This window comes from Ciona robusta, chromosome 4 (genome assembly GCF_009617815.1).
Source record: "Ciona robusta chromosome 4, ASM961781v2".
NCBI classification, from domain to species: Eukaryota; Metazoa; Chordata; class Ascidiacea; order Phlebobranchia; family Cionidae; genus Ciona; species Ciona robusta.
Genome location: NC_143238.1, coordinates 3,713,787 through 3,727,190, shown reverse-complemented (window position 1 = coordinate 3,727,190; position 13,404 = coordinate 3,713,787). Strand labels below are relative to the sequence as shown.

The 13,404-nt window shown below is 33.3% G+C and overlaps 2 protein-coding genes across 2 annotated transcripts; both read left to right on the top strand.

Moving 5' to 3' along the window:
* The first annotated feature begins 146 nt into the window (after positions 1-146).
* On the top strand, positions 147-7,237 carry LOC149736744 (uncharacterized). The gene is made up of 17 exons (XM_089876436.1): positions 147-302; positions 579-702; positions 1,094-1,264; positions 1,431-1,652; positions 2,187-2,308; positions 2,841-2,986; positions 3,139-3,383; positions 3,546-3,672; positions 3,727-3,875; positions 3,978-4,130; positions 4,216-4,304; positions 4,492-4,558; positions 4,731-4,861; positions 4,920-4,987; positions 5,301-5,477; positions 5,621-5,768; positions 6,101-7,237. Exons 1-17 carry the CDS (start codon positions 220-222, stop codon positions 6,204-6,206), a joined length of 2,328 nt encoding a protein of 775 aa, XP_089732562.1. The 5' UTR covers positions 147-219; the 3' UTR covers positions 6,207-7,237.
* A 153-nt stretch (positions 7,238-7,390) lies between these two features.
* LOC149736743 (uncharacterized) lies at positions 7,391-12,942 on the top strand. Its single transcript, XM_089876437.1, has 15 exons — positions 7,391-7,652; positions 7,844-7,967; positions 8,179-8,349; positions 8,519-8,740; positions 8,890-9,011; positions 9,464-9,609; positions 10,004-10,248; positions 10,381-10,504; positions 10,559-10,707; positions 10,804-10,956; positions 11,193-11,281; positions 11,639-11,705; positions 11,883-12,013; positions 12,072-12,139; positions 12,235-12,942. The coding sequence occupies exons 1-15, from the start codon at positions 7,579-7,581 to the stop codon at positions 12,510-12,512; spliced, it is 2,163 nt and encodes a 720-aa protein (XP_089732563.1). The 5' UTR covers positions 7,391-7,578; the 3' UTR covers positions 12,513-12,942.
* The last annotated feature ends 462 nt before the right edge of the window (positions 12,943-13,404 follow it).

Below are 13,404 nucleotides of genomic sequence, written 5' to 3'. Positions count from 1 at the left end.
TTCGTTTTCCATTTAAAACATAGCGTGCCGATTAGAATATTATCTTAGTCACGTGATAGTGTTGCGCCATGTAGGAACTAAACTAAAACGAGCTAAACTTAACTGAAAGAAACGAAGTTCGGCAACAGGACATGAAATGTTGTAATTTAACAGAAATTAACATACGTTTTATTTTTAATTTAGACTGTTGCTTTTTATAAGTTTATTTTACTGGTGACAATGACCAGAATTTTTCTGTGTTTCTTCTCTTACATTTTATTAAATGGACAAATTCTTAGTTGCCTGGCTCAAGGAATACAAGGGTATGTCTATGCAATACTGTTAAATTATAACTTATAATAGCAAACAATAACGTAACAAAAAAATGACCTGTTTTTACAGTTAACACAATTGAAAGTAATTAAAAAAACAACACATGCAGAGTCCATTAATAGCTTATTCAATTTACTAAAAATAGAAATTAAACATTAAAAAATATACATTTCAATCCATTTTTACTCTTTTATCACAGCTACCAGTAATATCATGCATGCTTTCTTCATTTTAAAGTGATTGGTATTATTAGTATTTTATTTCAGGTGCACTAACAGCGACTTTGTATACGACTGTAAAAAGAAAAACTTAAACAAGATACCAACTACTTTTCCAACTGGAGTACGAACTGTAGACCTCAGCAATAACTCAATTTCGAATGTCTCTTCTGTAAGGGTCTCGTTCAGATTTTATAATTTAAATAATATGAAGCAATGTTTGACCAAGCAAAGTTTAACTTTTTTTTTGTGTAAAACATTTTGCATAATAATTTATCAAGACATACTATAAAACATGTTTTACCAACTGAGCCAAGGTGTTTTCCTATCTGTGTAACATAACAGTTTTATTTTCTCCTCATTGCTAGTAACAGTGTGGAAACTTTTGTGAACCTCAGATGTTTACCTTTATGTGGCAAATTTATGTGTCATGCCACGGACTTATAACTTCCTGCAGCAAATATTTAATTTCCAAAAACTGCTGCAGTGATAGTTAATATAATATGATCACCCAGTTTATTTTCTACAAATATTCCTGAAAATATATATATATTCTGCTCAAGATTCCTGAAACTAGCAGTCTGATCCACCTTGACCTTTCATCCAATGGAGTATCAACACTGATGTATGATGCCTTTGACAACCTTGATAATCTGGAAACCTTAATTTTGAGCAACAATAACATTGAAAGAGTTACGGATGATATATTTGAATGGAACCCTTTGAAATTGCAGGTGTAAAATCATGTATATAACCACATATCATTAATAAAACATACATATTTTAGGCATTAGTTTTAATACCCTATTTGATTTAAAGTAATGTGTCTGAAGAATTGTATACCATTTTCCATTTAATATTAAATTATTTTATAATATAATATCCTGTTTCTTGTTCCAGGTATTGCGACTAGATAATAATAAATTGGAATTCATTCAACATTTTCTGTTGTATGACCTGGATAAGTTGGAAGAACTCGATTTTCATAACAATAACATCTCCTTTATTCATCCTCATGCATTTGCTCATCTGTCGCATCTGACTCGACTCAGACTCAACGGCAACAATTTGTTTACGTTTCAACATAAATGGATAAGTGGAATGAAATCAAACCTTATGACGGTAATGGTGTTTAAATATGTAAAAAATGAATAGCTGTGTACTTAACTTTTTCATTGAAAAAATAATTGCAGTCCAAGTGAAAGTAACCTTTAGAACGAAAATGACCTTGAAAATAAAACTACAGAGCATTTATTGGGGGTCTATGAGCATACTTCTGCTAATGGCCTCTTTTAAAGCATACTTAAAAAGAAAATCTGGTCATTTCAATATTGACTGCATTTGCTTTTTAAGTAAAGCCCTTTGTGTCATTGAAAAGGGCCACCATCGGTGTAAGGTTGAGAAACAGTGGTCTAAGTCCAATTATTGTCATGGTCTGGTGTACAATATCAAAATAATGTTAATTATTCACTACTATACGAAAATAAGATTAAATAAATATCTTAATTAAAATATTGTTGTGGACTTTTTGTTATTGCTTATAAATTAAAAGACACATGCCTTTACTAGAACTAAAACACTGGCTTAAACATCTTTGTGTTTTTATGGCTAATACTATTGCAAGAAATGTCGTTCAGCAAATTGTGTTTGTTTCAGGATTTAAGATTTGAAAATAATCCATGGTCCTGCGATTGCGCAATGACACCTCATGTGAAATGGATGAAAAGTGCAAAATGGTTTCAACATTTGATTCGTGGACAAGCTTTTACATGTCATAGGTTAGTTTTATTAATGATATTTAATTTTTAAAGAAAGCTAGCCAGAACATACATTATTTTGTAGGATTTTGCTGTAGTAAAACATAAGGTTGCTAAGCTTTAATGTGCCCGATCGCTATTGACGTAATTAGGGAGTAAGGTGTATGAGAATAGGTTGCTGTTTATTTGAAAATCGCCCAATTAAAATCAAACAGAACACATGGTTTACAGTTATACACCACTCAATAGTTTTTCACATGCAATATTATAGCAATCACAAACAGGAGCGGCATTCTGCCCTTTTTTACCCATGCGCCCATAGAAAAAAACACTTTTGAGCTCCGGTTCGGCTTAAATACTGTAACTAATTAAAAAATTTAATTTAAAAAAAACAGCTCAATTAAATGGCAACAATATGTTCTAATGCTATGTAACAGTCTTGTTTTAAGAACTCTAGTATAAACTAGTCCAATCACTGTAATTTAGATATTAAACCAGTTTTGTGATTGACAAATGTGGAAAGTTACCACTGTTACATTTCATATTTTTTCAGCCCAGCTAATTTAAAGGATCAAAATGTATTATCACCAACCGCAACGGTGATGAATACAACATGTGATCTACCAACTATCACCCAAATCTCACAAAACTCTCAGTTGCATGTCGGTGACACCATTGAACTGCGTTGTGTTGTGAGTGGTAAGTTTGTAAAATATATACATATATATATATATATATATATATGTTTTTAAACTGAAATATGCTGGTCTTAAGTTAAATGCATTTGTAATCTTTTTTTACTGAATACATATTCAAGCAAGTGACATTTATATTTTCATTTATTCGCTCAGGAATACCACATGCAACTATCACATGGACAGCACCAAACGCAGACAAGTACAATTTTCACAATGCAGATAGGTTTGAAGGTATAGAAGCATATCAGAATGGCACACTAGTCATTCACAAGTTTAAAACTGAGGACTTTGGCACTTATAACTGCACTGCAACTAATTTTAAGGGTTCTGTGCAGTATAAAACCAAAGTTACACAAGCAACTGGACCAAATGACACCCCTGTGGATAAGCCAGCTGAGGTGAGCCCAATAAAGGTTGAAGTATGTGGATATATCTGTACTCATTTGGGTTACATATTTATATAGTGATTATTTACAAATTCTTCATTAGTGTAGTATCATAATCAAGTAGCTTCAACTTTCTTATTGAGCTAATCTTTAAGTAGCTTCAATTTTCTGCAGACCAAAGTAAATAAAGATACTATGGTAATTAAACAGCACAGCAGTCAATGCCCCAAAAACTGTACTTGTTTAGCAAGCAACACAGATTGTTCTGGAGATGGTAGTTCCACAGAAGGAGGATGGCAAGGTTTGGTTTTCTCGTTTCATTAACAGTGTTGTAAACTTAACCATGTCATTACAGAAGTACCACAGGGCATGCCTGCAGCCAGTACAACAATAAGTCTTACTTCAAATAGTATTAGAACCATTCAGGCGACAGACTTTGCATCCTTTACTGATTTGTCAGAGTTGCGTTTGGACAAGAACAAAATTGCATCCTTTGCTGCTGGGGTAAGTTTACAGCTGTCCATAAAAAAATCTGACGTAATGGTAACTTTAGCATATACTTTTTTAATACAGTGGCAGCATAACAATAACAGCATTTATTTTTAGGCTCTCGATCACAACAGCAAAATCACAACACTGACATTACGTGATAACAAGTTAACCAGCTTTCCCAACCACTTATTCAAGAACTTAGTAAAGCTGAGCATTCTTGTTTTGGACAACAATGAATTAGAAATGATACACGCCAAGTGGTTTGCTGTATGTATTGTTAATTTATTATTATTACATGCTGTGCTGTTTTTTATCCAATATCGTTCTTAATTACTTCACATTTCTAATACAGGGTTTGAATAAACTACAATGGTTGTACATACGTAGTAACAAAATTACCAACATTCAACCTCACGCATTCCAAGGACTCACTGCCCTACGGTTCGTTATCTCTGCATGGTTTGCCCACCCTATAAGTTAAAGATTATATCTACTTTAACGGTCAGCAATCACAGCATGGCATTAAAATATAATGAGGATCAATATATTTATAAGCAGTCATTGATTTGTGGTTAAAGTGTTTGTAAAATTTACTTTCCTATGCTTGATCAATGGTTTTTAATTTCAGGTTTATTCATATGGAGCAGAACCTTCTTACTTCTCTGAGTTTGGAAACTATACAAGATCTTACCCAAGTTAGTATCTCTCTTGTCCTTAAGACATTACCCAAGTTAGTATCTCTCAAGTTAGTATCTCTCTTAAGTCATTTAGTCCACATTTTTCAGAATTTTGAATCGGTCAAACATGTTCACTAGTTTGTCATTATTTTTTCTGAAATGTAATCAATAACATGTTTGTCATAAACAGATGGATCAAAAAGTTATTCAAAAAATATTTGTCGCCGGGAATCCTTTCGATTGTCAATGCAGTATGAATGATTTGAGACACTATCTGAAACAAAACAGAAATCTGAGGACATTGTTTGGCGATGGGATTCAGTAAGTAACAATATTTCAACAACACTTCTTTCTAGTGAGCTTGACTTATGTTTTACAGATGCGAATTTCCTGCTAAACTGGATGGAATGTTTTTAACTCATTTTAATGAAAGTGTCTCATGTCCGGGTATGAATATATCTATATACTATATACCTTTATGCGCACTTGTGTTTCTATTAAAATACTTGCTTGATAATATTTAAACATAAATGGCTCGTTTATCTGCTAGGTGTGGCTACCACGCTTATTTTCTTCCAACTAAATGAAAATTTGTTTTTACTGTAAGAGTGTTTTAACAACTGTTGTTTTGTCGCTGTATCCTGTTTTTTTTCTTTTAAAATGTTTTTAAATCTTCGCTACCGTAATCAAAAAGACAAATAAAGTTATTATTATATGTTACAATAAATATGCTTTGTTATTTACTAATTTTTCTCTGCAGTATTACGCACCATTGAAGGAAATGCAAATGGCGCTGTGTGTCATTTTCCCTTCCAATACAAAAAAAGCTCCTACAGCACTTGTATTACTGTTGGGCGATCAGACAACCGCTTATGGTGTGCAACAACTGCTAACTTTGACAGTGATAATACATGGGGTTTCTGTAATCCAGCTGAAGGTAAAACCTGCTACTTTTATAAGTTCTTTCTAGTTAAAAAAATTCATTCTATTTAAAAATTCCTTCTATTTAAAGATTTCTTTGTATTTAAAAAAATATTTTTATTCGTTTTCTTTCTATTTACAAAGTGTTCTACTTTGCAGAAACAAACCAACCAATTAATGTCCACATTCAGAGCAGCAGTAATCCAAATGGAACGTATACAGCTATGTGGTTTGCAGGGGCAGCTGTAGGAATAATTATATGCATTGCAATCTTCTATGTGTGGAAGAAAAATCGCTGCAACTTCAAGTTTAAACATTTTTTTTTTGTTTTCATAACTTATTTAGTATATAGATAAACCTTAATTTTCTGGCTTAATTGTTCAGTGGTTTGCCTTTAGCTAGCGAATACTGGATTCAAGCTCCGTTGCTGCTTCCATTGGGTTCAAGGCTTGATGCTGCTTACCAAGTCATTGCATAAACTTACGTCTCAATAGGTTGCATTGATTATGCGCACAAAAATATCTCCTACAAAGTTGCATGCAAGATAACTTGTATAATAGCCTTAAGTAGAATATAAGTTTATAACTTATGATGTTGTGCCAACACAACGATAAGTAGGTTACATTCGTTTGTTTTTAGGAGCGGTTCAATGAGCTACCGGAATATTCCAGGCAATGATGAAGTTGAAGAACATAGATCTCTCACTGCTGGCAACCACACCAGTGGATCCGAAGCATTTGTCTAGACCATTTTACCAGCACACAAATATATTAAACAGGAAAAATCTTTTCTACAGAATTTTTACACAAGTTTTAATTGGCCAGCAAGTAATTAATTTTAGGTTGACAGCTGGTTGTTTTAAGTATTTTCATCAAATTTCTTGTAGTGGATTTTAAGTTAGCCTTCTGCAGTACTTTATGTAACTTTCTCTTGTAAACTGATCATGGTAAATGAAATATTTTGAATCTATAACTACATATGTATCTATGTATGAAATGAGTGTTGATTTTTGTTGTGTACTGATGTTGTGGGTTTGTTAGCAATTATATCCTTCCCACTTTATTACTAAGAATTTCCAACTGCACACTTTTCTCTGCCCTTTTCTAACTGTTTTACTTTTAATCTTATATTTTTAATAATGAATTCATATTTCATATAACTATCATTCGCCTTACTGCTTTAGTATTGCCAACACAATCACTTCGCCTCATTTTGAATCAGTTGCAGCACAGAGAAAAGGAATGCTCAACTCTACTATGTGAATATATTTACAGAAACCCATCTTTTCCATGCACTTTCCACACTTTTCATTGTGTTTGTGATCAATCGTGCCTTGGGCCAAGTATCATTGGTACATATCTTCAGTTGGCGTCTTTTGTGGCAGTTTTATACTTTCCACTGATGTACGAGAATTCTGTGTGTTATATATCGGCCATGTGTATTTTGTAACATATGAAGTGCCACTCATATTTATAGGTATTATAATCTTTTTTGTCCGCCATTTTTTCTAGGTAGTGCGATCGCTCGACGAAGGTACTTCTGGTTCATTATTTTAGCACAAATCGGTCCGTATAAAGTCTTAATGCCTGTGCTTTCAATCACACATGTAAAAAACGTGCTGAAGCAACGCTGCAACCTGTGCATGTGCTTTTAATTTCAATCTACTGTAAAAAAATAGCCCGAGGCTTTCTGTCTCATCGGGCGAATCTCTGATGCTGTAATTCGAAAATGTGCTGCGTTTCGCTTGTAAGATGAATAAAAATGTGCGTGCGTTTTCATGTTTGTTTGTTATTGTTATACGGTATAGCCTTTATTGTAGATTATTTATTATTAAAGAACTTATCTGCCTGGTAAGGGTCACATATGTTCATATGGGATCTTGAATCATAAGAATTTTGATAAACGTGTGAACTTTTTTTGTGTACTGAGAACTAGGCTATTTATAAACATGACAAATTTGTTCAATACGTACAATAACACTGATACTTCGTATGTGACAAACAACTTTCATTTACAAATGGAAAGAGTACACAGCAAAACCTGATTTTGTTAAGTTTGAGAACAAAATTATTTTAATTTTGGTTCAAATTTTTCTTTTGTGTACAGATTATATAAAGATGGCTAGAATTATTTTCTGTTTCCTCACCTACATTTTATTGAATGGACAGTGTGGCTGTTGCTTTTCTTCAGAGTAAGCGTACCTACACCAGTTTCTTTTTAGCTATTATCTCACAAAATAAAAGTAACACTGGTAAAACTATAAAAAAGCTATTGTTTGTTGAATTATATTAGTTTCATAAACTTCCCAAACTGTTTTAAAAACAACTTTAAATTAATGTATAAAAATGTTGGTACACCGTTCAGTAATGGTTGTGGTTTCAGGTGCATAAAAGCTGAACATTTTCTCAACTGTAAAGAAAGGAACTTGACAAAAATACCACCATCATTGCCAGAGGGAGTTAAAAGTGTTGATCTAAGCAACAACCACATTTCGAATATTACCTCTGTAAGTCTAACTCATTCTATTTACATGGGCCAATTTGTATGGTGGGACCCACTTGTGTCATCTTTAAAAACTTGTTTATTATTAGTAATATTGAATTATTTTTCTACAAGTTGTTTTACAGTTTCTATAAATTGTTTTTTAGTTTAATTATTTATTAATTTTGGACCCTTACCAGACTGATCAATGTAATTGTCTTTTATTTTTGGTTAAGATTCCAGAAACAAGTACTTTGCTTAATCTGGATCTGTCATCCAATGGAGTATCCACCCTGATGTACCATGCCTTTGACAATCTTGATAACCTGGAAACCTTGATTTTAAGCAACAATAACATTGAAAAAATTGCAGATGATATTTTTGTTTGGAATCCTTTGAAATTAGAGGTGTGGAATGGTGTTTAATAATTTCTAAACAATAAAATGACTATAAATATTGATCTTTAAAATATACTGATATTAGGCTTAATTTTAATAAACTTAAGGGTGCCATGTCTACAGAATTCTACAGCCTACTATTTGTGTTATTTTCATTTTTTGTAATATCTTGTTCCAGGTATTGCGACTAGATAATAATAAATTGGAATTCATTCAACATTTTCTGTTGTATGACCTGGGTAAGTTGCAAGAACTCGATCTTCATAACAATAACATCTCCTTTATTCATCCTCATGCATTTGCTCATCTGTCGCATCTGACTCGACTCAGACTCAACGGCAACAATTTGTTTACGTTTCAACATAAGTGGATAAGTGGGATGAAATCAAACTTCATGACAGTAATGATTTTTAAATATTTTTATTATTTACTTGTCAAAAAAGTATTGTTAATTACAATTTCATAAATATTCAATAATATACATAATTATGGTAATTACTTTTTGTCAATTAAATCGTTAGTTGGTGTTAATTTATAAACATGCATCAGGAATTAAAGTTTGAAAACAATCCATGGTCCTGCGATTGCGCAATGACACCTCATGTGAAATGGATGAAAAGTGCAAAATGGTTTCAACATTTGATTCGTGGACAAGCTTTTACATGTCAAAGGTTAGTTTGATGATGTAATGCTGATATTTATTCATCGCTGCTTCTATTGTGGGCGTATGTGCCATTGGGCAAGACACTTAACCGCAATTGCTCCAACCAAGCGGTCACTAATGGGTTGTCCAAATTATCAGCCATACATCAAAAAAAATTATTACTTACAAAGTAACGTACATGGTAACTCGTAAGTTGGCACGAGGTGTATGAACACACGTGTTATAACGACTGTTATTTTCTGGCCGCACGAGGATAAAGTAAGTTACATTCATTCATTCATGTATTCATTTTTAGTTGTCAGAGGTTCAGACTATTCTGACAACTTTTCGGAAAATATTATAATAAATTAATCCATGTTTTTTATTCTAGTCCAGTAAATTTGAATTATCAAAACATACTTTCAGTAAACACGAAAACTATGAATAAAACATACCAATATTCTTCTATCTTTTTTTCAGCCCAGCTAGTTTAAAGGATCAGAATATATTATTACCAACCGTCACGGAGATGAATGCAGCATGTGGCCTACCAACTTTTACCCAACTCTCACCAAACACCGAGTTGCATGTGGGTGACACACTTAAATTACAGTGTGTTGTGCTTGGTAAGTTGGTAAAATATATGCTGTTAAACTTAAATATGACACAGTTAAGCCTTGTGTTGTGTCTTGTAAGTTATATAGTAGGTTGGGGTAAGATGGGATAGCTTTTTAGTCTATTCCAATTTGGTAGTAACCAAAGAACATTCAAAAAAGTATAAAAACGTATCCTTACAACTCCCATGGACTGTTGTTATTTGTTTGAAACACAATCATATATTTAGATAATATGTGCTAAAGATGTCCCATCTTTTTACCTTGTAAGAATAAAATTTACCTTGTATGAATAGCTTACACTGTGGGGACACTTTATAAAAGTGTATAAATATTAAAAAATATATATAAAATAATAACATTGTATTGAATTAGTTTTTTAACATTAAATGATTTACCAATCTAGGATTACCACATGCAACTATTACATGGACAGCACCGAATGGCAACGAGTACAATTACTACAATGCAGATTGTTTTAAGGATGTAGAAGCATATCAGAATGGCACACTAGTCATACACAAGTTTGAAACTGATGACTTTGGCACTTATAACTGCACTGCAACTAATTTTAAGGGTTATTTGCAGTATGGAACCAAAGTTACACAAGCAACTGGACCAAATGACACCCCTGTGAATAAGCCAGATGAGGTGAGCCCAATGAAATTATCTGTTTTTCTGGATATGTTCTTTTTTAAAATAGATATATGTATAAACTTACTTATATTTTGCTCTAAAGACCTAGAACAAAGATAATTTTGATTTATCTGATTTTTTTTCCAGATAAATGTAGATGATATTGTGTTAAGTATACGTCACAGCAGTCAATGCCCCTATAACTGCACTTGTTTATCAAGCAACACAGATTGCTCTGGAGATGGTAGTTCCACAGATGGAGGATTGCAAGGTTTGTTTTTCTCATTATATTAACTATGTTGTAAACTTAACCATGTCATTACAGAAGTACCACAGGGCATGCCTGCAGCCAGTACAACAATAAGTCTTACTTCAAATAGTATTAGAACCATTCGGGCGACAGACTTTGCGTCCTTTACTGATTTGTCAGAGTTGCGTTTGGACAACAACAAAATTGCAGTCATTGCTGCTGGGGTAAGTTAACAGCTGTCTATAAAAATACGTTTTACCTTTAAATGTAACCTTTGTTGACTATTACGACTTACACTGCAGTAACAATTATAATTTTAGGCTCTCGATCACAACAGCAAACTCAGAACACTGACATTACGTGATAACAAGTTAACCAGCTTTCCCAACCACTTATTCAAGAACTTAGTAAAGCTGAATATTCTGGTTTTGGACAATAATGAATTGGAAATCATACACGCCAAGTGGTTTGCTGTATGTCTTGCTATGATGTTTTTTACAGTATTGATCTTTTCCAGCACAGAAATTTAAGTTAAAGAAAAGAGGTTCGACAGTGTGCCTAGTAAGGAAAAAAATTACATGAGTGCAAACGTTTGAGTATTTAGTTTAGTATCTTTTTATATTCGCAACTAAATTTTTGTTTCATTTTTGTTGATTTCGGGTATTGTATCATAAAATCTGGATTCCCCCAAAAATTATGTTTCACACAGGATTTAAATAAACTACAATGGTTGTACATACGAAGCAACAGAATAACTAACATTCAACCTCATGCATTTAAAGGCATGACATCTCTTCGGTAAGTAACATCATGATTTATCCATTTAGAAGTTTCTGTGGTGTAAATTATAACAGTTACAATTTTGCGCCATTACTATTCAATACTCTTCAATATATGCCGCAACACTAACTGGCTAGTAGCTTTTATTGTTAATGTAATTTTGCTTACAGATTAAACATGTACGGATGCCAATATCTATGCTTTCTTACCAACATCATTTAATTATTGATGTGCTTTAACTGTCTTAATGCACAGGCTACTTGGTGGCTTCATTTGCTTAATGTCTGCGCTTGCAGGTGAATATACTGAGTTGCGACAGTTACATGTAAATGTCTTTATCCAATACCCTGACAGTATATGGCGTTACATGCACAGGTTTTTGCATTTGGAGCAGAATCTATTGGCTTATCTTGAGCTGCCAACAATACAAGATCTTACTGAGGTTGGATTTTCATTTTCACACTAGCTGTTATTTAATCATCATGGAACTTTTATAAGTGTACAATTGTTTTTTTTTGTTCAAAATTGTCCAATAGTTTGCCATTATTATTATGAGAACAGTAATCAATCAGTTTTTAAACTGTGTTCAGAAAATTTATTTCTTTGTTACCTTGAACAGATGAAACAAAAGGTTATTCAAAAAATATCTATTGGTGGAAATCCTTTCGATTGTCAATGCAGTATGAATGATTTGAGGAACTATTTAGAACAAAACAGAAATCTGAGGAGATTGTTTGGAGATGGAATTGAGTGAGTAACTATTCATTAACAACACTTCTGTACAGTGAGCTTTATATGTATTTTACAGATGTCAGTTTCCTGCCAAACTTGCTGGAAAGTTTTTGAACTATCTCACTAGTAATGTTACATGTCCAGGTTAGAAAATGTGCTTTGCAAATAATTTTCTGATTTACACAACTGTAAATGATTGTAAAGTTAAAACCCTGTTCTTCCTGAATTCTTATTGTCAGATGCAGCAACCAATCAACCTGAGAGTGTTCATGTTGGAACAAGTGTGGTCATGTGGTTTGCAGGGGCATCTGTAGGAATAATAATCTGCATTGCAAGCTTCTATGTGTGGAAGAAAAATCGCTGCAATTTCAAGTTTGAACCAAATTACTCTTCACATAAGTTATTTAGTTTTACTTATAGCTATACATATATTTTTAGGACTGGTTCAATAATATACAAGAGTGTTCCAGTTAATGAAGATAAAAAGAGATGTCTGCCACTTGCCAACCGTTGCTAGAATAGTAGCCCAGATTCTTCTAGATTTAAAGGAAAAGCTCATTACAGTGAATTGTACTTTGATACAAACTGTTTTTTTATATACTTGTATCGGACTTCCCTTGTTACCACTAGTTGCAGCGTTTTTCGACGTGTTGCAATTACTTTCCTAATAGCTGGACTGGCTAAAGTACCCGCTTTTCGCATGTATTGTGGGTTTATTTAATTTTCTGTAGATATATTACCGCTGGTTATCATTTCAACACTAAGCGCTTTGTTCAATACGCATTTAAAAAGCTATGCCAAAGCTTAAGTGCCATGCACGCATACTTGTGCTGTTAACTTGTAGAGTACTGTTTAAAGAATCCGACGACATGTTGTATGATTCGTATGATTGCCTAGATATTTTAAAAGGTTTCTGATTTTGCTATCAAAAATTGCTACGCCGCTGATTGCTGTCATATTTTATGGCTCGTTTCCAATGCGACGTAGTAGCTATAGTGCTAGATCTCCGACATCGTTAGCACTGTAGTTAAAAGACTCACAAGACTTCGTATGTGGCGGATACTAGATTTCAAACAACCACTGTGTTAATAATTGTCGTTGTGCAAAAGAGCAATTAACCGATTAGAAATTACTGCAACTAGTTGTAAAATACCTGATCCCAACCAGGTGCATATACAAGGTGTACCACGATGCCTCCATGTCCCATTACGGGAAGATCATTATCACGTATTAATCCTTGCGATGGCACGCGTGTGGTGCTGTGTTCAATGCGTCAGCATAACCTCCTATAACTCGACGTGCCCGCTTTCGGGTTACCATATGCAGGCGAGTTTGTGGGTCTATTCTCTTGATGCGTTGAATTTATTCAGATTTGCTTGATTGTCGAAAACCTGTTCCAGTAACCTTTG